Source organism: Numenius arquata, chromosome 1, assembly GCF_964106895.1.
Source record: "Numenius arquata chromosome 1, bNumArq3.hap1.1, whole genome shotgun sequence".
NCBI lineage: Eukaryota > Metazoa > Chordata > Aves > Charadriiformes > Scolopacidae > Numenius > Numenius arquata.
In genome coordinates, this window is record NC_133576.1 from 82,374,208 (window position 1) to 82,399,495 (window position 25,288).

The 25,288-nt window shown below is 37.4% G+C and overlaps 1 protein-coding gene across 1 annotated transcript in view; it reads right to left on the minus strand.

Moving 5' to 3' along the window:
- The window catches only part of PCCA (propionyl-CoA carboxylase subunit alpha), a 292,639-nt gene that overhangs the window by 240,463 nt on the left and 26,888 nt on the right, over positions 1-25,288 (minus strand). Inside the window, exons 5-6 of the mRNA XM_074156847.1 lie at positions 5,189-5,302; positions 3,630-3,683 (exon numbers count right to left, since the gene is read on the minus strand). Coding sequence (XP_074012948.1) covers positions 3,630-3,683; positions 5,189-5,302 — 168 coding nt within the window. The remainder of the gene's footprint in view (positions 1-3,629; positions 3,684-5,188; positions 5,303-25,288) is intronic.

The window sequence follows — 25,288 nt, forward strand, 5'->3', positions numbered from 1 at the left end:
CCTTCTTCACCCAGGTGAAGAAGGGAGGAAATAAAGAATCACTGGGACCATGGGCCGATCCCAAAGTATTCAACACATGAAGAGACCCGACTCTGCACTCCCACCCCCCACCACAACAGCTGCCCTGGAGGTTTGCAAGCAAGGAAAGGAAAGTGGCAATTTCAGGAAAGTATATCTTTAAACGACAGGCCAACCAAAAGGCTCATCTTACTTACTCTCGGGGCTTTCTCTTTGCCAAATTTCAAAGGCCTGCTGCAGACAATAGAGGTGATAGAGCTTCTTACAAAGGGTCCGCATTAATTTTATATAATGGGAAACATTACGCAAGCTAGCCTAAATACAGAGGTCACTAGCAAATTCTCCTAAAACATGAAGGAACAAATTGTTCTTGCAGCTCTGCATAGCATCCGGCAAAAGATACCAGCAAGTTTGCTGTTTTGGTTGGTTTTTTTTAATGTTGCAATAGATTTCAATTGTGCCTCTGGATTTATGTCAATACTGAATATTATACAGTTAATCATTGAAGGAAGTACACTGCTTACATGCAAATATATTTGCATAAACAACAAGCTATGCATCAAATTTTACAACTTCAATGTATAGATTATTTTTATAAATGACTGCAAGACTTCCAAGTTGGATAGTTCAAATTTCTGAATTAAAATTAGAATGCGAAGTCAGATTCTAAGGAACTACACTCACTTGCACAAACACTTTTTGTTATTCTACATAATAACTAATCTTATCAGCGTCATCTTAAAAGTTTTTCAAAATATTTCATATTAAAATATCAATCTTTGAGAAGCTGACCTTGGGGTTTAGGAAATCTTTCACAGACTCACTTGATGTAAATGCCATGGGTCCCTTTTCTGCCAGCCATCAACAGCAACCAGAATAGAAATACATGAAGAGGGACTGAATACACCTACTTTTTATTGAATCACAATGAAGAACATGCCAGATATTCACCTACTGATTGCTTTTTGGAAATTTTGTTTTGGAAACAACAGATCATTTACTTGTGCTCTCCCTCATTCTAAAAGAGAACAACATTCAGGTCCTAAGAAGAAAAAAAATAAAGACTAGTAATTTTCAATAGTATAAATGTATCCATCAAATTCTTCACAAGGATTGTCTGTAGCTTTGTACTATTCTGTGAACCATTTAGGCAATAATGAACAAAAAGACATGCATTTGTTCAAATCACACACAGTGGGATTACATGTGAATTGACCCTCCATGTGTTAATGGAAGACAAAGCTTTGCTTTGAGCTCATTACCGCTCTTATAGACAGATTGGCAAATTTAATAAATTTAGTGTATTTCTGCTTCCAAATCTAGGTAGTTTGTTTTAGAAGTACAGGTGCACACCAACAAATAAGCCCAGGTTTCTTAAGTTTCATCACTACTTTTAGCGCAAAAGAACACAATAGTGTATGTGCAACAAAAGGGATAGAGACAGAAAAAAAAAAAAAAACCAGAACAAGAACACATCTTTGGCAACTTCACAACAGTTTTGTAACATTTGTTGCAGGCTTTAAAAAAAGAAGAGAAACAGTAGGCAAGTTTTCCTCCCAAATATAATACTCAGAGTGTCTTGAAAAAATATAAGCAGCCCTCAGTGTTAAAAAGATCATTTCACCAATTCTCACTAGGGGCTTGATATTCTAGAGCCACTGACATTAAGGGAAAGTCTCTTAATTGAGACTTTAAACAGTGCATTTCACAAAGGAAAGCAGCACTTTTTACTATCTTTTTAGAGAACGGAACACATCAGGTTTCTGAAATGTAATTAAAAGCTATTTTGAGACTGTAGCACCAATCCAAACTTGAACATGTTTCTAGTCACCAAATTATTTCAGGAATTCACTTTTCCAAGGATTTGAGTGAAAAGAAGGGAGAGGAGATATACAGGAATGTTTGTACTTCCTCCATTACTGCTTAATCCTGTCCAAAAAAAGTGTTCCAGATTGTCACGTCACCAATATTGTAATTTACATCATCAAACAATAACCAGATTACTAGGAAATGAGCCGAGTTTAGCATAATAACTATCAGATTTCAAACTTAGGCAGCAAAACAGCATGAGCAAGCACTTCTGTTTCATTAACTTTTTATTATTAAACAAACAGGAACTGTCAACTAAAGCCATTATCCTGCTGGTCCAATCCAGTCAGAACACAGTTTGTTATAAATTAACCCAGGAATCTTCCCTCTAAAAAGAGACTCTGGTACATGAAGCAGACCAGTAATAAAAGAAAGCTGCTAAATGGCATGAAAACAACATGTAAGAGATTACCCCAGATTTGGTAAATCCTGGCAAACACCAAGTGTTTAGAATTCCTTTCAACTTCAACATCACCACCACTCAGCAACCAGCGGGATGCATTCAGCATCACACAGAACTTGCAAGTTGTTTTTATTTGGGGGCTTTTCAAAAAGCACAGTAACTGAGACATATAAAAATTTGAGATTTCATTCCCACATACTCTCCTTGATGAGCAAGCGGTATTCTGTAACACCAAATAACCAACTAAATACTAAGGGTCTATACTACAATTCAAACTCAAGTCAAAAGGGACGTAGTCAGGAAGAGATGTGGAAAGAAGAGCTATTCCACAAATGCTAAGTACAAGAGCGCTATCATTTTATAGAATCACATTCCTTATGTGTATTTTTACAGTGAATCGAAAAGGTGTAAATTCCTCTCAAAACCAGCAACAAATTTATCTTACTGCCTGTAAAACAAGATTTTTTTTCAGCTATATAGTTCATTTACTCTGTAACAGAGTTGGTAGCTACAACAGCTTTCTACTGGAAATTTCAATGTAGTATGCGCTTGTCCTTCTTCTCAGTGAAGCCAAAAGACAATAACGTATGATTTGGAGTGACTACACATACAGCACGCACTCAGGACTATGGTCAAACATTGCGCATGTAACTTTATCCTAGCACTGCTCAAATTTACAAGCACCTGCATGAAAGTTTTTGGAAAAAAAATAAAATCAGTGGAAAGGCCATATATCAGTTTCTGTGATGTACAAAAATCCCACTGAAGTAAAGAGGTTGTGAATAATCCTTTCTATAAATTCAGACATGAAGCGAAAACATTACCCACCCTCTTGACTCTCTTTGGTCCTTTCAAAGAATGCAGCTCCACAATACACAACCTCCAGCAGAGAAGCTAGTTTTTAAACAGCTTTCTATTCCCATCCTGAAAGTGCAGTTCAGCACCTTCTCAGGGCTGCTGATACAGCTGTTCACCAGCTGTGCTATGAATCACCAAAATGATCACTTAAAAACAGATACTTTTAACCTAGATCATTTCAGTGACCCAGTTTTACAGAGCAGCCTCATAAACAGTACAGGCACAAGTGAAAACGCCAAAAAGTTCTTACATCCTTGGTAAAGTTCTTACAAACAGGCACCTCCCCTTTTCCCAAAAGAAAACACAGGCTGTAATTACACCCTCCAAACACAAGAAATCCACAGAAAGCATTAGGAAGTCCCCTATCTTAAGGTATCTTTTAGAGCTGCCTTGAATTAGCATCTTGATTGCTCAGATACGTTGGAAAGACTATATGCAATCTAGTGCATCATTCACAGACAAGCAAATGGAAATAACTTACCAAACGTCTAGCAAATTCTTTATTTTCTGAAAGAAATCCATATCCTGGGTGTACCTTAGGGGGGAAAAAAATAAATCAAGCTGATTGAGTTCTGAAGCCAGCCACCAGATTTTTTAGCATGTATTCAGACACTGGGGAAGGCGAAGTGGACCATTAAGCGTTTAAATTAGCTGAATACCTTAAGAAATCGTTTTAACACACCGACTTATATGTCCTTAGGCAAGCCGTAAAGACTCACTGGTTGAACTGCCATTTCTGAAACACTTCTTACTTGACTAGGGAGAAAGGTGCTGTTTGCAGAGCAATGGACCCACTCCCTATAGTGTTTTGCCTTCTCTTTTTAACTCCACTTTGCCACATTTATCTCACTGCTCATCCACATTCTTCTCAGTAACCACTGTAAAGTACTCCTCACTCCAAAGTATTTCTAGCACTGATCACAACAGTGGTCTTAAAAGTCCACAGTCATAAGTCTTCTACATCTAGCGACCCTTGCTGGAGAACATGGTTTACTGCCTCAGTCCAAATCATGAATCCGAGTGTGCCTAGTTTGCTATTCACACTCCAATACACACCTAGCATAATTACTTGAGAGGAGTATGGGAAACAGTTTTCATTTTACTTTTCGCAATTCACATAAGGTTCTTGATCCAATATACCCTGATAGACAAAGTATAAGCCATTTTATTCCCCCTCTTTTGAAGAGTCTAAACAACTGGGTTCCGTATTCAGAAACTCAGAGGGAAGGAAATAGTTTTTTCTTTATAGGAAAGTTTTTGCCCCCTGAAAGCATTACACCAAAACATCTTCTTTGAAAGAAATTACAATGCTGATCCAAAGTGTTCCTAAGTAAATAGTGTTGCTTCTATACACCCACCAAATTTTATTGTAATAAACGATCTGTGTACAGTAGGTCCGAATAATACATTTATTTCACTGACAGAACAAAGAACATTAGGCATCTGAACATGACTACACATTAGTTTTTCCAACCGATTCCTGCTAAGCTTTGAATCTCTGGCCAATTTCATGGGAGAAAGGCAGAATAGCCCATATTTACACATATAAGCTAAAGTGCATTTTGCAAACATTCTGAAACAAAAATAATTATAGTATGCACCGTTTACCCTACCTTCCTGAAAATAACATTTATATAATTTAGAAAGCAATTCAAACTAAGTTTAAGCAAAAGCCTTTTTAGGCACACTTTGTCAAACATTCAAAAAAGCCATTATGGCATATAAAGGGTTAGTGCTCAAAACTAATTGGGATTTTTTTTTTTCCCCCAGCAAATTTGGAAATGAACTGAAGCTGCTCCCTGGTGTGAAAGCTGAATCCAGCAGCCACCTGCAGGATCAGCAACCAGTGCTGCCAGATGCTACAAAGCCTTTGATTTCCAGTAGCGATTTCGGACACATTTAACTCATGTGACATGAACTAACTGGAATAGCATATTCAATCACTTCCCCCCCACACCTTAAAAAAAAAAAATACAAACTCTGGCTTTTCTGCTTTCTATATATGAAACAGCTGCAGCAGATAGACTCATTCAGACTCACAGCTTGGGCCCTGGTTTTCTTAATGACTTCCATGATGGCATCCATGTTGAGGTAGCTTTTGCTGGTGGGAGCTGGGCCAACACAGACAGCTTCGTCCGCCATTTTCACATGAACCTGAAGAGGCAATATTCTGCATTAACAGATGCTCCCAGCAAAAATAATTACTATCACCCTGAAATATGCACACAAATCTGATTGTTTCAAAGATAATTTACATACCGTAAACACTCTAAAACACACACTGAAATTACCAACATTGACACACAAGAACTCACACAATAACATTAAATCTCATTTCATTTAACTTACAGCTTAAGTCACTGTCAAAATGTTTTATTATTCCAATACATTATTTTGAATTTGATTAAATAAAATCACAACAAATATAATTTCAGCTTCCTATACTGATCATCTATATGTAAATTCAGACTAAAACCTACTTTGTTACATGTAACCAGGGTAGCCTAATATCTTAATACTTAATAACAAACATTCATGACCAGTTCTAAGCAGGCTCCCCAGGAAGTTGGGGATAATTAGAGTGAATTGAATGAAGGGATGCAGTGAGTGTCCCTGCACAGCATCAGGTCAGCACCATGCACAAATTAAAGCCTATGACTAAAGAGTTCAATATCACCACACGTGAACCAGAAAATCTTGAGAATTATTTAAGCAGGCTCGTGTTTGATTTCTAATCCATTGTATCCTTATTTATATGCATTTGCCAAACATTTTTTAGTCAAATCTGAACTATACAAAACAGAAACATTTCAAACATTTTACCAGAAATAATAAAATAGCCAGGTTTGAAGTTAGAAGTCTACTTACAACTCAAATGCACCCTTACCTTGAAGAAAAAGTTACAAAAGTTTAATTAGATTGGTCTTTAACATGTTTTCAGAGTTCAGAATACTTTTTCTTTAAAGATACACACAGACCCAAGAAACAAAATAATCAGTTTTTCCTCATCCTGCTCTCCTCTTCTAAGAAAGGAGAAGAAAGCATGCCATTGCTTAGACTATGTAAGATAATATTAGCTATGTGTCAGTAAGACTTGTTCATACTGACAGTCTGACATTTCCAATGCTTACCAATTTTAAAAGTTATTTTTATGAAATACTTGATATCATCTTCAGCATTTGAAACTGAGAATACACTGTTTAAAACCAATGTTCTTTTAGAATGTGAGAATTCACAGGTGAAATCTGAAGTATTTATAGTTTGTGAACATGGAATTTTGTTCTTTGTGAAAAGGAATTATTTGAAAGCAGCATGAAGGCTGTCAAGTACAACAAACTACAGGTAGAACTACTGTAGCCCGCATATACTATTGGCTCATTCAAAAGAAACAAGGCCAGAAAAAAAAAAAATCTAGAAACGGTGATAAGCACTAGTCAAACAGTATTTTGAAGAATAAATGAATATTTATTTCTCAGTGTAAGTATAACAAGCACAGGAGTCACTTATTAAGCATTTCATTTTTTTCTTCATTTTTACTTTTTTCTGAACTTTGCAAAAGTTAATCCTACCACCAGGAAGAAAAATTAACTTGCCACTTAGTTTCAAGTTCCTTTCCAGGTGCATCTCTTCAATAGCTTCTGAATGTGCTGTATACTTGAGTATTTAAGAGTTCACATAACCTGGAATCGCCACGCATTTCACATTTGAATTGTTGCTTCTGTAAAGTCACAATGGTTTTATCTTACCACTACAGCATTAGCCTCACGTTAAAAACAAAGCAAAACCAAAAAACCCTAAGCACTCACACAGACAATCATGCAGCAGGATTTTAATGCTTTTTAGGAAGTACACCTCAGCAACTTAAATCAGTAATCTGTTTTGATCAAATGCTATCAAGATTAGCCTGTCTGTCGTCCTTCCCGAAGTACTAAGTACAATCAGCAGCATAGACCTTGGATACCCTTATTTGCATGATTGATTTATATGCTTAAAGTTGTTGTTTTGAATTCCAACATGGTTTACATATCTAAACAAAGCTATTTAAACCTACGCATAGTTAAGCATGTATGTTTTACAAAACCAAGTTTCCTTATAAAAAAGGACTAACGTAAGATAGTTAGCTATTTGTAGGTATCAAGAGAAAAACCCCACACTGAGACACCAACAGTCTTACTAGCACCAAGATTAGCCATAGAAGATACTGCAAAACTTAATTTTATATATAAAAATAGTCTTCTACACCTCCCTCCCTGTCTCCCCCCAGCATTTTCTCCCCCCTTGTGAAGTGTTTCATTGTTACTTCAATTCTTTGGAGTTCTGACTCTTCCCTTCCCACATTTCCCTGTGTTCTAGCAAATCTATTTCTCTTTATTTACCTTACTGCAAGTTGTTAGTGCCAGTTCAGCTTTGTGTACACCCTAATATACCACACGTGGGTACAGCAAAACAGTAGCCGCATCACAATTCACATTACCTAATACATTGCCACAGAGCACCAAGCAAATCTCTCAAGGGCAACTAAGAAATCTCCATTCCCCAAAAAAAAGTTCAAAACCTCCAGACTTTTAGGTTCCAGTGACAGCTTCTTCAATCTATGGATTCTTCTCATATCTACTATTTTATAAATTATTAAGCCAGTCCATATATAATCTGGAAATAGGGATATGTACCTTCTTAGTAATTCATGACAATTCCCCTCTCTAAGCATTTAATTTATTTCACAATGCACTGTAGTTCATGAAGAATACTCCAAATTCCATAACACAAATATACTATATTGTAAGTTCTGTAGTGTATGGAAACATAATTACACTAACCATAATTACTAGCAAACATAACAAAACCCATCATTTGAATCTACACTACAAAGTGGCACCTAATTCACACCACAATGCAGTAAACCTTTTCCTCTGCAGAAGCTGACTTATAATGCAGTACTTATAGATGGTCCAAAGAACCCAGCAACTCCCTTTCCTCAAGCACTACAAGTTTCAAATATATTTATTTTCAAATTCAAGGGTTGCTTTAAGTGCTTGACTTAAAAATCACATTCAAAACTTGTCCCTAACTTACTACAGCTAAAATTTCAGCAATGTAATTTCTGCCTTCACTGTTTTAGTTTACAAAAACAATGTCAACAAAACAAAGAAGCAAGTCTCAGGAGGTTCCTGAAGAAACACAATTCCTTCATAAATATTAGAATTGACCCTGCAAGCTCAAGCATGAACGGGTAACAACAAAGGCTGGAAAAGCAGACAAACCTGGAAGTGCTAAATGGTTGTTACCACAAGTTTTAATCATATTGGGCTACCTGTGCCTCAAAAGATACATTTCAAGCAGCTACAAGGACCTGTTAAGTTTGAGAATACAAACAACTAGAAATCATGAAAAGACACATTTCATTTGTGTAAGAGGAGTTTAATTTCTGTGAAAGTTGTGTATTTGAAGTAGTATATTTCATAAGGGCTAATTATATTACAGCAACAACAGAAATAAGACAAGGCGTTCACCAAAACCTACTGAATCATCGTTTCACAGAACCTCCACTTAATTCAAAAACTACAGACTAAATTTAGTCATCCAAAGCTCATATAGGTTTGTTACACCTTTGGAAATCTTAACTCAAATCAGTAACAGACACCCAACCAGCTCACCACAGTCTCCTCAGCTCTGCACCTTTGACAAATAATAATAATATTCTAAATTTAACAAGGAGTCCTAGCAGAAGAAGATTAGAATGAATACTCTTAAATTGTGTAACTACTTTTGGATTATGGTACAGAGACAACAGGACACAATTTGATATACAACAATGATTTTATTGCACAGTTCTTCATGACCACATACAGATAAAAGAACTAGCTCATTAGTCCAACAAGCTTATTAATTCAGAAGCACACCGCACAAAAATGGCCACCTGTTTCCAAAGCTAGTTTAAGTCCAGGAGCCGCCTTCATGGCAAGGCACCTAAACCAGTAAAATCCTGCCAGATCTTTACAGAGGAACAGCTTTGTGTTTCTTCACCACGTTTCCGGCAAACAGGCACGTAAAGCGAGGAGTCCATCAGGGCTGATTAGCCAGCCATTTTCGGCCTGGATTGGTTCCAAGGACCGCTCCAGGCTGCGGCAGCTCTCAGGGTAGAGAGCGCGATAAGGGGTAGTAACAGCAGCAGCGATTGGCTTTGGAGATCCTTTTTCTATATTATGTTTCAGTCTTTCAGGAGGATTTATAAACCAGGTTTGGTGCCAGGGCTTAGCATCATGTCCCAGGAGAGAAATATGCCCATAATCCAAAATTTTGGATGTAAGCACCACAAAAATATTCAATACTTTGCAGGAGACAACCCGATTTAGAAGGGCTGCACTGAATCAGAGCTCATAAGTGTCCAAATTACCTAGATTATGTTAGCTCTCCTTTACCCTGGAGGGTGGCACATGTACTCATTTGACAGCGGCATGCTCTCTTGCCCAGCCATACTCTGAATTTATTGAATTATCCCCTGAATCAAACCTGTATCTCAAATAATCATCATTTTGAGAGATCAAAATGAAGAGCTTACTACCCAAAATATACACAGCACTCCTTGAAATGTCCTGTTTAACACAGCAGAATCAAGGTAACGTTCTCCAGGAGTCACTCAGCTGCTGCAGATTGCTAGTTGAAATCTATATTATAAACAAGTCACATTTACATAGGCATGCCCCTCAACATTTAAACACAGAGGAGTTTTCTTAGTATGGAAACAATGCATGAATATAGGAAAAATTATTTTAAGGCAAAGAACTAACACACTTATTTTCAGTGCATATGTAACCTATAAAACAATCAAAGACACTAGAATAATTTACAGATCCCTAGCATCATAATTATTCGGCGACTCCAGAATTTATTACCTTCTTATGGATCCGATTCATAACAGAAGCGCTTTTCTTCCAAATCTGTTTTATAGTGATTCTCATCTACTAATTCCAAAAAAGTAAAGGCTCACTGTCATGACAGCCAACAGTGGAACAAAAAAATATATCTACAATTGTTTCTTAACATCACCGCATAGTTTTCACAGATTTTATACACTTCAGCAGTTTCTGATGTTTATCATGTGACAGATGCCATTCACTTCAGTGTAAATGCCTAATTAACACATACACACACTCACTCCCCCTACTCCTCCATCTCCGAGGATGTAAACGTCTGGGATTCCCCAGTGTCCTGGTTTTTCAGAGCAGGTCACCCTACGCATCCCCTGGTCTCAACAGAAGTTGATATTCATGCAGCAGGGACAGTTATACTGAGTTGCAAGATGCATTTTTTTCCCCCCAGTTATTCTGTACTGTTTCAGAATTTATATACAGGGAAACTTTTATCTGCATATACAGTGTTAATTAAGCCTAAGAAATTAAAAAACCTCCTTGAAGAGAACACTTCTGTTTGGTACACTAGATAAGATCTCAACTATTGTTTAGACAAAGAAATCTAATCAAACAAGTCATTCTCCTTTTATAGCTCAAATCAATATTACACATTGGAACAACATCCGTTGGTGTAAGTGGATTCACTTAATTGGCCCAAACTGCATAATACCGCTCAGCAAGACAAATCACAATTAGCTCAACCCATAAAATAGGGCTAATGAGTAAATCCTTTGTAAGGTAGCTAAAAAAACCAACCACATCAAATCTTGCCAGCACCACTGCCAAAAGAGACAGACAAAACAGAACAAAAAGCTTGTGGCATTGAACAGTCCTGAATTAAAAAAAAAATCAAATGGATGCAAAAAAGGTTCAGATTTACTGCTTTGCCAAAAACATATCTTTCATCTGACCTCAGTGTCTTTAACAGCTTCACGCTAAAATACACACACTGATAATACAATAAATCTGTGCACATAGTAAGCATGCAGTATTCATACAGCCTTTAAAGTGCTATCTGCAAGGAAATACTGCCACACGATTACAGCATTTAACCCTAAAATGAAATAATGGAAACATTTCTAAACCATGTGAAAAGCAGAACTGTGAAAGCTAGAAGTAGCATATCTATCCCATATTTTCCATGTTTATTTTTACTCAGCATTTCAAAAACCTAAATAAAAATTTATGCAAACAAACAAGTCAACCTACAGAGTCAGCGTAAGTAGATTTCTCTGCAAGCCTTTCTTAGAACTTTTTGGTTTTTTAATTTGATGGCCCATAAATAGTTGTGTTAGGACAAAGGTAAAATAATTCTTCAGTGGTCTTCAAACATTTGGTTTGGTGAAAGGTATTTACTCACAGTTGCCTCCAAGTCTACAATGACTCTCAAAACAGCCCATCCATTAGCATCCGCAGGATTAGAGGCTGAGTTAGGAGACACCAGCCAAAGAAAAAAAAATAATAATAATATTAGCACCCTTTCCTCTACTCCCCACTCCTGCCCTTCAGTTTGCCAACCAGTCAGAACTTGAAGACAGCAATAGTCTCACTAAACAGTGGCCTCAAAAAGCCACAGATTTCAATTAAAATGGAAGGATCCAGGTTGAACTGAACAGTCTTTAAAAGAAAAGAACCACCAACTAGGCAAGAAAGACTGCATTTCTAACCAAGACTAAGAGAATGCACTTTTCAACACAAAGGTTTTCATCTGTTCGCATTCTCACTTACAAACATGAATTTATTTTTGTAACCTTAAAAGAACAAGTAAATCTCAAAATTTTCCCATGAAAGAAGCTCCAGAACTTTGTTGGCTGCTAAAAAGACACACAATTTTCCTTGATAAAGACCTTATCAACAGGAAAGGAGCCCCCCTTTGTATCTAGAGGCCTGATCACTAGTACTGTGAAAAACAGGCCATGCTAAGGCTGTCATGCAGCAATACTCTGAAACTGAGTTCTGTTTGCTGGGACAAGCAAGGAAACACCTCCAGAGTCCTGAAGACGTTACAGATAAGAACCTAGAGGAGAGTCTTCCAGAACAGCTTTGGCTCCTAAAGCCTTTTCCTATATGCTTATTCATTGGCAGATAACTTCCCAGTGAAGCACCTTCTAGAACACTGCTGGAAAAGAAGGCTTCTCCATCAGAATTTCATCGCGAGTGCTTATTACATTTTACCCTCCAAAGCAGAAAAGACCAGGAACTACTAATTTAGTGCCTCATACAAGCTTAAGACTACAGAACTGAAGTTTAGCCAGATCTGAGTAGCTGAATGTTGGGAAGACCATATAATTAGGCTGACTAAAACAGGGTGGTGGGGTTTTTTTGCCATACATTGAAAACTGAAGGTATGGTGTTTGCCTCTATAGTACGTTCTCTTGGACCTTTTCTAGAAAAGCTTGTCTCTACAGGGTTCTATTCAGAACTCAATCATTCTTAAAACAAGACTTCTTTAGCCTCTCAAGTCTATCTGCAGATAGCCAAGAAGTACAAACAAAAGGTTGCTTAACCTCTTTTCAAGTTCAAGCAGCTTTTCTTTTCAAGAGGAAACCCTGCTTAAAGCTCTAGAAGACAAAAAAAAAAAGCTAGTCTGGTAGAGTTAATAGCCAATAAGAATAACTCATTTGCTAATAATATTCAGCAGAATGAAACAGTTAGTTTGTATCACAACCTTCCACATGTTTTAGTCCACACTAACTAGGAACAATCAATCTTTCTTTGGTAGAATAACTGAAAAGATAGAAGTGGAAAAAGGTAGATCGATAGTCATCTTGTTCACTGATCTATCTTTGGACGAACTGCAGGATTAACAGAGGTAGAGCGATCAGGAGGGAAACATCACAATGTTCATTCTTCAACTCACTGCATCAATAGCAAAACACTTCTTACAATCTTGAGGGAAAAGCATCCCCCTCGTCTCCTTCCACTCACACCTCCCTTTGATAGCATGGGGCAGCTACCAAGTTTCTTCACCCAAGTGAAGATTAGAGGCAGCACAGCCACTCAAAACAACCTTTGCTCATTTGGGGGGGGCTGTGAAGAAACAGTGTGCAAGCTAGAATCTGCACTCATACCTCTGCAGACTATTTTGCTTCGGAGCACATTATCTAGAGCAAGTCTCCAGAAGAAATGGAAGAATTTTACTTCAGAGCATACACTAACAACTTGGGAAGAAACTTAAGTCTGTTCACCAAAGCAAGAGTCTCCATCTGTTGTAAGAGCTGAGCAATTCATCCCATTTAGAACAGTCCACTAGGCTCTGTGTGGATGCTACAGTTTCATCTTTGCCGTGTATGTGATTCTGAACCTTAAGTGTTTTAGAAAAAGAACTGAGTTTTTTGTGATGTTAACAAAACAATAGTGCCCTACAGTGTTTTTAGGAGCCTCTCTGCATTTCAAACACATCTGTACCCACATGTCAGCCTTTCCCTAATGGAATCTCAGCTTTCTAAGCACATTAGCAAAGCAATAGGACAGATCTTTCTCACGCTGTTTCTTTTTCCTGCCTCTCCCAAAAACAAGCTCAGGGTGGAATGCATTTGATGCATGTTTCTTTGTTTTGTTTTCTAAATGGATAAGATGTGGGAGATGGGAAAACTAGTAGATAGGCAGGTCTAGAAAGTAGTATCATGTGGTAGCAAGGGTAGCCAACAACTACAGAACTTCATATATATATATTTAGCTCTTAACTGAGCTAAATATCCCAGAAGACCATATGGGATTCAGAAAAAGTAGCTTAAACTTAGCCACTAAGCAACACACAGTATGCACTAGTGGCATGCTCCTATCTAGCATTTTCAGCTTAATTCAGAGTTCCTCTTTCAGATAGATGAACACAGTACACACTCATTCAGATGATGTTCCCATATAATCTCCAAATCTGCCTGTCTACAGATGGATGGACTGCAGAAATTGCTTCCAGCATCCAAAGATGGTAACAAAGTCAGGGATCCCTGAAATCAGTTCCAGGGTTGAGAGAAGAGCCCACAGCAACAGCAAGGTGAATTCCCAGCTTCCTCGCATTTCAACTATGCAACAGTATTTAGAAGAAAGGTGAGAGGGGAAGTATGGCAACATATTCTGGAGCAGTACCCGAAGGACTAACATTAAAAAAAAAAAAAAAAAAAGAAATGCAAGATACAGACCCTACAGTAAATTAAGTTCTTCTCAATGTGGACTAAATTTTGGGCCAAAATGAACCATATATTGAGACATGAATGAAATTTCACAATAAGCCCCATTTTATGCAAATACAAGTTGCCACTCAAAGGACCCCACCCCTATCTCTCCTCCAGATTCAGCTCCAGCAATTACAACACTGCTGAGAGAGATCAATAAACTGAACAGACATAGTGGAAAAGTAATCTAAGGGGAGGGGAAATTAACCTTCTGTCAGATCAGCAAGTTAAACTATCTTCCAAGCCATACCATCATTGGATCCAATCCAGTGAATGAATGGGGCGGGACAGGAGAGCACAAACAGTCCTTTCAGAAATATTTTGGACTTCGAGAAATGTAGACATAATATGAAACAAGATCTAAAACGTTAAACATTTCATAAAAGGAAATTCCCAAAATAACAGGTTGTGGGTGAATGCAGAATACCTTAAGGACAAGAAACTTTCAGTGCAGGTTTTCTAAAACACAGAAAGTTTTCCTTATGTTTATGCAATATATATGTATCATAGAAAATATATATGTACATACGTGTGTATATATATATATGCACATACACACACCTCTTAACCACTTTTAGGTACCTAGTGAGCAGAGGTTTTCTATTAAGGTTAAGTATTAAAGCAGTACCTATAATAAACCACAAAAATTCAGTCATGAAACCTCAAAATTATCATCATGCCCAGCATAAGACTACGTTTTAAGAGGAATGGAATCTTTAATACTGTATTACATAATGTACACAAAAGTAGAGCATTTGTCCTTCCAAAGTCCACTAATGTGAATATTCAGATTTCTTAAAAATTATGCTTTGTTAGTTATTCAATAAAATTGTTAGTTCTACAAGAAAATTACTTTTCTGACAGTGTATTAGAACTATTCATTACATTATTGGACAATTTTGAAGAAGACTGTCCTCTATGTAAAACCCATCCTAAGTTTTCTACCCTCAAAAGTCTGATTTTGAAAGACAAGTCAGCTCTGAGATTCCAAGAGGCAGATGACAAGGTAAAGACTATAAAAACTGTGTAATGGAGAAAAAGCAAAGCGTGCTTGCTGTGGGAACTCACAAAACAGAGTTAGCCAGAAATTCCACGAAATCTACTTTTTAAGTAACTTTTCAGAATAAATTTACCTTTTTTAAAAAATATGATTTTTAGCAAGAGGTGTAATCACTTCCATGCCATGGTCCTGTTACAACAAACATAGTAAGAAAGTACAGATCAGCATTTCTTACAAAGCACAGTCAACACACCACAAACTGCTAGCCCTAACTCACATTTAAAAAAGGGTTTATAACAGACCCTGTCAGTATTTGCAACCCGGTATTCAAAGAAAGTTGACGCAGATTTTGCATAGTGCTAGATAAGAGTGACCACAGATCACAAGTACATAAAGAATTACATGGGAAAAAAATGTATTCCATAAAGGAGGATCAAACTAGACAACAGCCAGGGCCAAAGACCTCCAAAAGACAAAAAACAGATCAGCAGAACTAAGTTACAGGATGAAGAGTTCCAGAATTATACTGCGGCACAAGAGCTTTTGCTGCACAGAAAATCTTAAGTCTTCTGCACAGAAGAAAGAAGGCAGAAAAAGTATTTACTCCTCAGTTTCACCTTATGATGTAATACTTTTTAAAACATATTTAACATTGTTCATTAGATCATGGTACTAACCTCTATTCCATCTTTAAACAGGATTTATACATTTATATTCTACAATGCTGAACATAGTACCCATACATTAAGTGAAGTGTGTATCTGCTGCTACACAATACATCCATACACTTGAAAACAGTTGTACAGTCAACCAGCTGGCTCACCAAATCTGTAAGGACTGTCCACAGTCCAACAAACAGGCAGGAATAGACAAGTAAATCTGTACTGTCTACATAAGGTTTTCACACAGCTAATACCAGCACTGGACAATTCAACTACAGCATGCTGATGCCTGACTTCATGTGGTCCTATCCTTTTCCAGATCATCTGACAAAAATATTTTCAACAACTTTTTGGTTTTTTTCTTCCTTACAGCCAAAAGTATTTCTTATCCCACAAAGAATTCTGCCATAGTTACAACTCAAATTGTAAAGATTTTGTTTTAGCATAACCCCAGGAAAATGCTTGATTTGCTTTTTAGGTTTTGAGTACTTTCCCTGATAACATTTCCACCTCTCAGCTGATTTCCTATGATACACACTTTTCCATCTGAAGGTAATTCAAGGATAACAAGCAGAATCTTAAGTCTCTACTTAATGCATCCCATTAATTTTATGACAAAATTGTTTCAGCACATCAAGCAGATTTAGTTTAAAAACAGTGCACTGTATTGAGGAAACAGGTCTTGATATATAAAAGAGCATCCTTCACAGGCCACTATGAAGTTCCACCCACCAAGGATTTAAGCACAGTTCCCGTTCCAATAAACAAAATTAAAGCAAAAAAATGTCAGGTCTTCTCCCACACCTACTTTACACCCTTCTATAACAAGCTATCACTTCTGGATTATTATTTTTTTTTTAGAGGCAGGAGTTCAGAAAGTGTACACAGTAAAGCTCTCCTGATAATCACCTTTGAAGACTAAAGTAAAAACTAGAAAACATGGGAAGTATCACTATCAGATTAGTTCAATTACAGTATCATAAATATTTAAGGCCTATAAATTCTAATAAATATAATACAATTGATCTATGTTAAAGATATTTAGTGTAGTAAAAAGATAACTACATTCTAGATAGGCAACACCTGCACAACACTAAAGGAAAGAAACAACCTATTTCTGTAAGGTGACAACTCCTCCTATTTTTAAAAAGGTACAAATATATAGATAATATTAACAAGTCTAATAGATTAGCTCAACCTCATGTACAGGTTTATAAGATACTGGAGTAAACTTTTATATAAAGAGATTCTTCTTTTAAAAAAATTAAGAAAATTAAGACAATCTTTCCAAATTTCAGGGAATCTGCATAGCACAGCAACACACACGGTCACACAACAGTTTCTTCTAAATTCTCTTTCCTGTTAGCATTTAGGTTTGGGTATTTTTCCCCCCTCCAACCTGCTAAATAAAGTCATATTTCCTGCTGACAGCAAATGATTGGTTTACCTATAACTCCAGGGGGTTTAACTATCCGTCCTTTAAGAAGCTTTGACAGTTTAACCTGCTGAGCTCACAGCACCCAAGGGAGGGTCTTACTTGCAGTTTTACTTCTGCTGCTGCTGACCACTAATACTGACTCCACAGATAATGGATTTCAATAACAACCTCCTACAGGTTAACACTTCGGGTACTAGCCATGATACCGCTTTAATTAAGTTAATACATGAAGGTCACAGTTTGGTAGAAAGTTTTATTAAATTTGGTAGTGCTTACAACAGCAGGAAAAGTGCACAGGCTCACCTGTCCAGTCAGTAGCTTTGGGATAAATTTACCTACAGATATAATTCAGTTGGTTTATGGGTTTACGCAACTTTAAGTTAGCTCAGTTTATTAGTCCTATTTCCTCTAAACATGGATTTTTCCAGCATAACGGATAATTTCATGATGGATATGAAATGGATGCCTCTAACCATGCTGGGCACAGAATATATCTAGCTGGCATATAAATAGTCCATGCACTACAGTTAAGGGGTGTTAGGTTTAGTTTTTCTTTGCAAGGTTTGGAGCATCCTGATGGTGGAAAAGATTAGCATATTTATTTCCTTGAAGCTAAGTTGCTAACAAATTTTATTTTTAATATTCTAGCAAGTTATTAATTATGTTGATTAAAGATCAACATCTAGTTGAAAGCAGGAAATAATCAATATTCACTGAAAGCAAACATTTGACAAAATAGATAAAGTGCAGATTGGCGAGGCACATGTTTAAAGGCATTTTTCTGACTAAGTATACACTTACTCTTTTTCAACACAGCACTTGAAAGCACATACTCACTTCAAAAATACCGGGGGAAAGAGGTTCTTTGTTAAAAAGCTGGTATTAACTTTACTTGCAAAAACACCTATTTGTTGGATTTCATTTTATTTTTTGTTAAAGTACACAATCTGACAGACACTCTACAGAGTAATAATGAAGCAGCATGGGACCCATTTAATATATTTCTTGATTAACTCATTGCCTGTCCAGTTCTCATACAGACATGTGCTCACATGTCATAATCGTCATAACTCCCATCATCCCTACAGTTAACACACAAGCTCCTTGATTAGTGCACAACTCCCAGACGAGCCATTGCTAATGCTAAATAATTCCCTTCGGCCTCCTGCGACTATACCGCAGGCTCTCCAATTAAATATGTCGTCTCTGATGAGCCATATTAATACGGACAAATTCCTGCCAGGGATTCTAGCCCACTCACTTTCACCAAAGAAGCAACTGAAATAAAGAGAGGAAAGCTGTATACATAAAAACGAACTGAAAGAATAGGTTTGCCATGAGGCTTTAATTATAAAACTTTGCTGTCACAGGTATGTTATTCTTGGAGGTATCCAGGAGATTGGCATATTAAAACAAGTTTACTGATAAATGACAATGAGTAAATTACCATTTTAATAACTGAAAAGCAAGCATGTAAAACAGCTTTTCAATCAGTTAATTACAATTAGCAATATCTAATCACATGTAATAAAATTAACTACAGAAATCCTCAGATCACTTGGGTTGGTATGGCAATTATACTCAGCTGGTCTTGTATATTAAGCATCGTTTGAAACATTGGCATAGCTGTACACACCTACACAAAAGGGGTTTTTTCAGGTTATAAAAAATATTTCTGTAATGATCCATGCATGATATTTTCAAAACTTGCACCAAGAAACTATTGTGCTTGTTAAAAACCTGCTGCAGCATCACAGATTATATTGCAAAGTCCACATATTTTAAAATATTTACATATGTACCAAGCAACATTAAAATACTTTAATGATATAAAGGAGCCCTAGTCATGGATCAAATACATAGCAGCCAAATTATGGTAATTTCCCCCCCTTTAAAATGGGAAGAGTCATTGGAAAACCCAACCTTTTCAGAGTACACTGGGATTCCTTAACATCATTTAACTCAAAATTGCTGCCATTAACTGGAAATTCATTACTCAGGTTTTATTAAAATCATAAGGAGTTCCTAGTCCTTAGAACAGAGAGACTGATGTCCTTAACCCTAGTGCTGACCCTCTCACTAGACGAGATATCAACAAAGGACATGTAAATAGACTGTTGCAGAAGTATCCTTTAGTAGTTTTAAATATTGCTTGCAACTGCACAAATTGTAAGATATTCAAATAACCCCCATGAAATTTTGATAAGCTCTTCCCCAAGGTCCTTGCACCTTCATCCTTACACTAATGCACTTCATCTTCATTTACCTGATCATTAGTTTCCAGTTTGTTCAGCTGGAAACCAACACACACTAATTACTTTGACATCACAAAGTCCTATCTGTCTTCACCACCTCCCCAGACAGCAGGGAGAAATTATCAAGGGTAGGCATGATAATATCCTGATAAATGATGATTCACATCACCTCACTGTCAATCATCCAGAAGTGCTCACGCAAGATACCACTCAATCTCATTACTGAATCCTAGGGCTAAGAGTACAATACACACCAGGAGTCATATTTCAAACAGCAGGCCACCTGGGTAAGATGCAGCTCTCGGAGATTTTCACAAATTTTGTTGGCTTTTTGTTTTAACGTGGTAAATGTCAAATATTCATATATTTTACCGCTGGCAGAAAAGGACATGCCAAAAGCAAGGCAATTAGTCTTGAGGGTTCAAGAGAGAAAAAAAATAAATCTAGGTTCTTTGGAGGGGAGGAGAAGGACAGGTAGGTTTCATGAATTTAAGAAGAACGTTAATAAACTCATCTAGAGTTTCAAAATTCAGCTTCATGATTTAAACATCCTGCTGAAACAGTATAAACGTGTTCAGAGCTCTGAAAGAAGTAATGCTAGCTTTGAAACTCGTTGTCACAGGCAAAGTTTGCTTATTCCATGACAGAAAGCAGTTATTCATAAAAGCAATGTTCCTGCTTCAATAAATAGCCAATCTGAAAATAATTTTTTAAAGAAACAAAAACAACACACCACCACTCAAGCAGCAAAATAAAAACTTGGTGAGAGCTTCTTTCTCAGTGAAGATCACCTCTTTCCTTACTTCCTAATTAGTATCATCATCCTTCCAGCTCTCAGTCCAATTAAGACACATCAGTAAAGCAACCTCCAGGACTTGCTGCTTAGTGCAGAATCTAGGAGTTCTTTTTTATGCTAGGGAATGGAACAGAACAACACACAATACTATCTCCTAGGTTTGTAACACTCTTCATCTTCTTGCCCAAGGTAGACCATTCATCATCAGTAAACTTGCATAATGATGCACCATACATTGAGCAATACAATCAATCACTGAGGGAACAGATGAGGGAGAAAAGAGGAAAATAAGACTTGAAAGAATATGGGGGGAAAGCGAGAGGGGATCCCACAACCATCTATGATTCTGCTAGTTACTGCCAGAGGAGAAAAACAGTCAAAACTAAGGACCAGAAATTGAGTGGAGAGCACTATAGAAGCAAACAAACAAAAGAGAGCAGACAGCAAAAGAATAAAGAAAGCCCAAAGATGCACATTCTAGCATCCCACTGTATTTTTCTGGCTCAAGACATTTTAAACACTCAGTGCAAGCGAGAGCAGCAGAGTGCTCTCTTGCAAGTATGGATGGTGCTGCTAGAGGCACACTGGGGCAGCATCCAGCGACTGCCAGCCCACACAACTGAGCCTGAACTTGGCAGGAACCCTCACACACACTTTCTTGCACCTCCGCTGCCCCAGACTGCTTGAAATACGATCATAGGCTCACAATGAAACCCTTGTCCCATTTCAAAGCACTCTCCTGTGGGGCTGCACAGGACAGGCAGCAACTTACAGGCTCCTGTTCAGATGTTAGCATAACATTTTTCAGGGGGAAACTCAACGGACATGTTCTAAAATATATGTAAATGCAAGTATAACAGAAATGCAAAACTCCATAAAACCCCTGAATGAAGTCATTTAGGTGTGGTTGCACTACATACCTGACACGTACATTATTTGAAGTCTACCTTTCGGAGCAGCTGTGGATCCCTAAGGGAGTTCAAAAGTCAACAGCTCTTCACAAGCTTCCTGTCAAAATACTCACCCTAACAAAAGCTAGCCTCCAGTCTACGCATCCACACACATTTCTCACTCCCAAGTCTGTGACGAACACCCCTCACCTCTTCCTCACAATTTACATTAAGGTTGGCTTATCAACCTTGCCTATGATACCAAGTATGATGGATAAGTCATTCTATAACGATTTGGCCCAGAACGGTTAAACACCACATGCCTGGGCAATAGAACTTAAAGCATTTTGCCCCTCAAGAACCAAAAAGTCTGAAAATAAATATAATAATAATAAATAATAACCTATTATCTCTGCATATCAAGCAGTGCAAAATTATGAGCAAAAACAGAGTACTTTTTTTTTTTTTTCCACTGAATGCAACCTCAGTGCTTTCCTTCCTAGGTTTAGAGAAGGGCTGCTAGAAGAAAACAAATAACTAAAATTGCTGGTTTAGTTACAGAAGCCGAGCACTTAAACGAGCAACTCAGACCAGCAAACACCACTCCAAAGAAGCTTCAAAGCCACAAAATTTTACAAGTGTTATTCAACGATGAACTTCATATAGAAGTACATTAGTTTTCATTTTGACTTCAAAACAAACAGCCACCTTCATACCAGACTTACTGCACCCCTAATTTCTTAAAGAGAATATGATCTAACTACTTACACCTTGAGAAGACCACTGTTGGTTTAACTGCTTGAAGTCATACGATTCAAATTTCTTCTGCAGAAAGAATACTGGTGTAGAGAATACACAGGCACGCATGCCTGCCCACAAAACGAATTTAGAATGACAGTTAATGTTAGCTTTACTCCCAGAAATCTGAAGGCAGAAAATTGTAATAGTGATTGCATACTTTAGTTCAGCTGACATGTATATGACGTTCTACCAATTGAAGACTTCCATAAAAAGACCTATCTTCAAATCAAAAACTTTGTTGAAATTTCTTTATGTTAGGGCTCTGACAATTGCTTTTAACACAGCAGTGTCACTTCTTGAATCTCATTAGCCTAATTTTAAAAATTAGCTTTCAGAGCTAATTCACACAGAAAAAAACCACACATGCTTATTTTTGTTAGCTAAGTTACAAAAGAAAATTCTCTGTAGAAAGAGCAAAAACCTGGCACAGAAACAAACTTTACTATTAGGCAAATATTCAGTTGGACATTAAGACATAAAAACTACATCTTTCTTTTAAGTTACTTAAGTTAACTTGCAGCAGAATTACGGTATTTCCTCTGAAGGAAAAAAGGAAAAATGAAATAGGAAACCGCTGTCAGGAAGCATCACTACTGCCGAGCTCACAATCTACAAAGTTTCTGTCAATCTTGAGCTCCACAGATACTGAACAAGAAGCATATGACAAAACTTCAGGCTCAATTTAACCCATTGAATAGGCTGATTCAAAAAACTCTTCAAAACATTCAGCAAGTAGAAGTAAAATACAAATTACACTTTTACTGTAACTGGATCATAATAAAGTCATATTTACTATTAAAATTCAAGTTATTGCCTAAAAAAAGAAATCATTCATACAGCTAAGATCTCCCCACATCATAGTCATGTCACTGTTCTCTATAAATATAAACTTATATTTAGGGTAGCTACAGATCCTCTACATACTCTTGTTTTATCAAAAGAAAAGCTAACATTGATCTAGAAGATACACAAGATCTTTATCATTAAAATGACAAAAAATACAATAGCAAAATCCATATTAATATTACGGTCCTGTAAAATTAAAGCTTTGAATTCAGCACCTAATTACTGAATAAAGAATCACCAAACACTGAATTTAATTGAGTATTACATACGGCACAAAAAGTGACTCCTCACACCAAAAATACGAAATGTTACAGTGGCTCCCACAGTTCTCAAAAAATTTGGCCTAACAAGGTAAACAACACAAGCAAATACATAAATAGTTCAAAGTTTCAATTAATCTTAAAGTTATGAGCAAGAAAAGCAGTACCTTGCTGAAAGCGTAAGAGAAGAAACAAAGCAACAGCTATGGTTTCTCAAGTCCCAGCAGAAGGTCGCTGTAGCAGGCAGTGAGACTGCCCAAAAGCCCAGCCATTCTGAATTTCATTCTCTTTTACGAAAAGGAAGGTTGGCAGGGTTAGGTTAATGGCTGGACTTGATGATCTTAAGCGTCCCTTCCAATCTAGATGATTCTATGATTCTATGACACAGTGATCCAGCCCTATCTGGAAACGGTGCCCAAAGGCAACTTCTCAACCGCTGTCCCTTCCCTCCCACATACACAAGGTTTTCAGCCACTAAAAACATACAAGCAAACAGTACTAAGTCACCCACCTTCAAGGGCATCTGGAACACTTTCTCACCACATACATGAGTCCAGGAAGAGCCACAGGCAGGCAAAGCCAGGCAGGCTTCCAGCACCAAGGCTTCACTGCACCAGGCAGCAGACCTGCCAGGGCCATAATGCTAGAGGAACATCACAGTACTTAAAGCTTGTTATCACAGCATTTTTTTTGCATTTTTTCTTTTTTTTAAAGCCAGAGACTAGATTTCTGCTAGTCTCCAAGACATTCAAAGTACCAGCTTCCCACCTCCACAGATCACAAACATTAGCCAGGCAATACAACCACCTTCTTTATGTTCAGGGCAAAAAAAAAATTAACCTGAAACTGCAGGGAAATGTAGCCCCTCAGCAGCCACCCCACACAATACACTTGTTCTGTTAGTTCTTCTCCATGATAAACTCCTTCACTTATTAAGCAAAAGCAAGCTAAACAAAAATCAGGCTCAGCAAGTTAACTTCTTCTCAGGTTTAGGAGCATTTCTAGGAAACTGACAGTTCTAATACTGAACCAGTAGAACTGAAGAGCTTTCAAACAGCTAAAGCACCATATGCAAAATTGAAAAACGTCGCGCAAAAATTCAGCAAAACTATGTAGGAAAGTTTGTCATAAACAAGAGCTATTATTTAACTTTCTGCGTATCACACTTTGATTTTTACACACATTTTTAATAAAAATTGAGAAACAACTGGAGACTATCCTCCACTTACTACACATAGCCACTTGCAAAGGTCTTGGCTCTGCAGGTTCTCTGCAAAGAGCCTGTCAGTCTGTTTGTCCTTTCCGACCCTGCAGCCAGCTCATCACTTCCCTGCAGCTCAGAACCTGGACCAGAGCACACCTCACACTTCTGAGGGCTCCCAGCCTCAGGGAGAAGCACCAGGCATTTGCAACACCCCAAGACATGGAAGACTGCAGCCTCGCTCCTTCCACGTACTTCAAATATTAATTCACGATTGCTGGCAAGATTTAAGATTAACACATGTTCTTTCACTTGACGCTGCTTTTCTTTCACGCTTACAATATGGGATAATAAGGAAACAATGAGGCCATGGGATGACTTTTGCAGGGAGTATCATAGGAAAACAGTTTCCAATATTTAACTAATAATTTAACTTTCAGAACATCCTTTGGGAATGTAGCATCGATACCATCTAAGAACAGACAAATCTCTTAAAAGTTTCATTCCAAGAAAGAAATTGCACTACAAAAATGAGTTTTAAGCTCCTCTGACATCTTGCTAAATGCATAGAGTCCCAGTTTGATGCAGGGCCCCCACCAAGGTCTGGTTACAGATCAGAAGAGCTCTTCTGTATTCACCAAACTGGCATCTTCACCATGCACAAATGCCTGCCCCCTTTATAAGCATACATGCTGAGAAACAGGATCAGAGTTACTCACAGATGTTTATATAGCCATATTAGTGAGAAACAAGACCAAAAAAAGTATTCCTTAAGGGACAGAAGTTGCATTCTCTGGAAGACTGGAAAGGAAAGCTTCATTCAAGTTACCTTTGATACTCCAGTACTGTCTTAAATCAGTGGGAGAAATTAATTCCTCATAGAAATATGACAGCCAGATGCACTT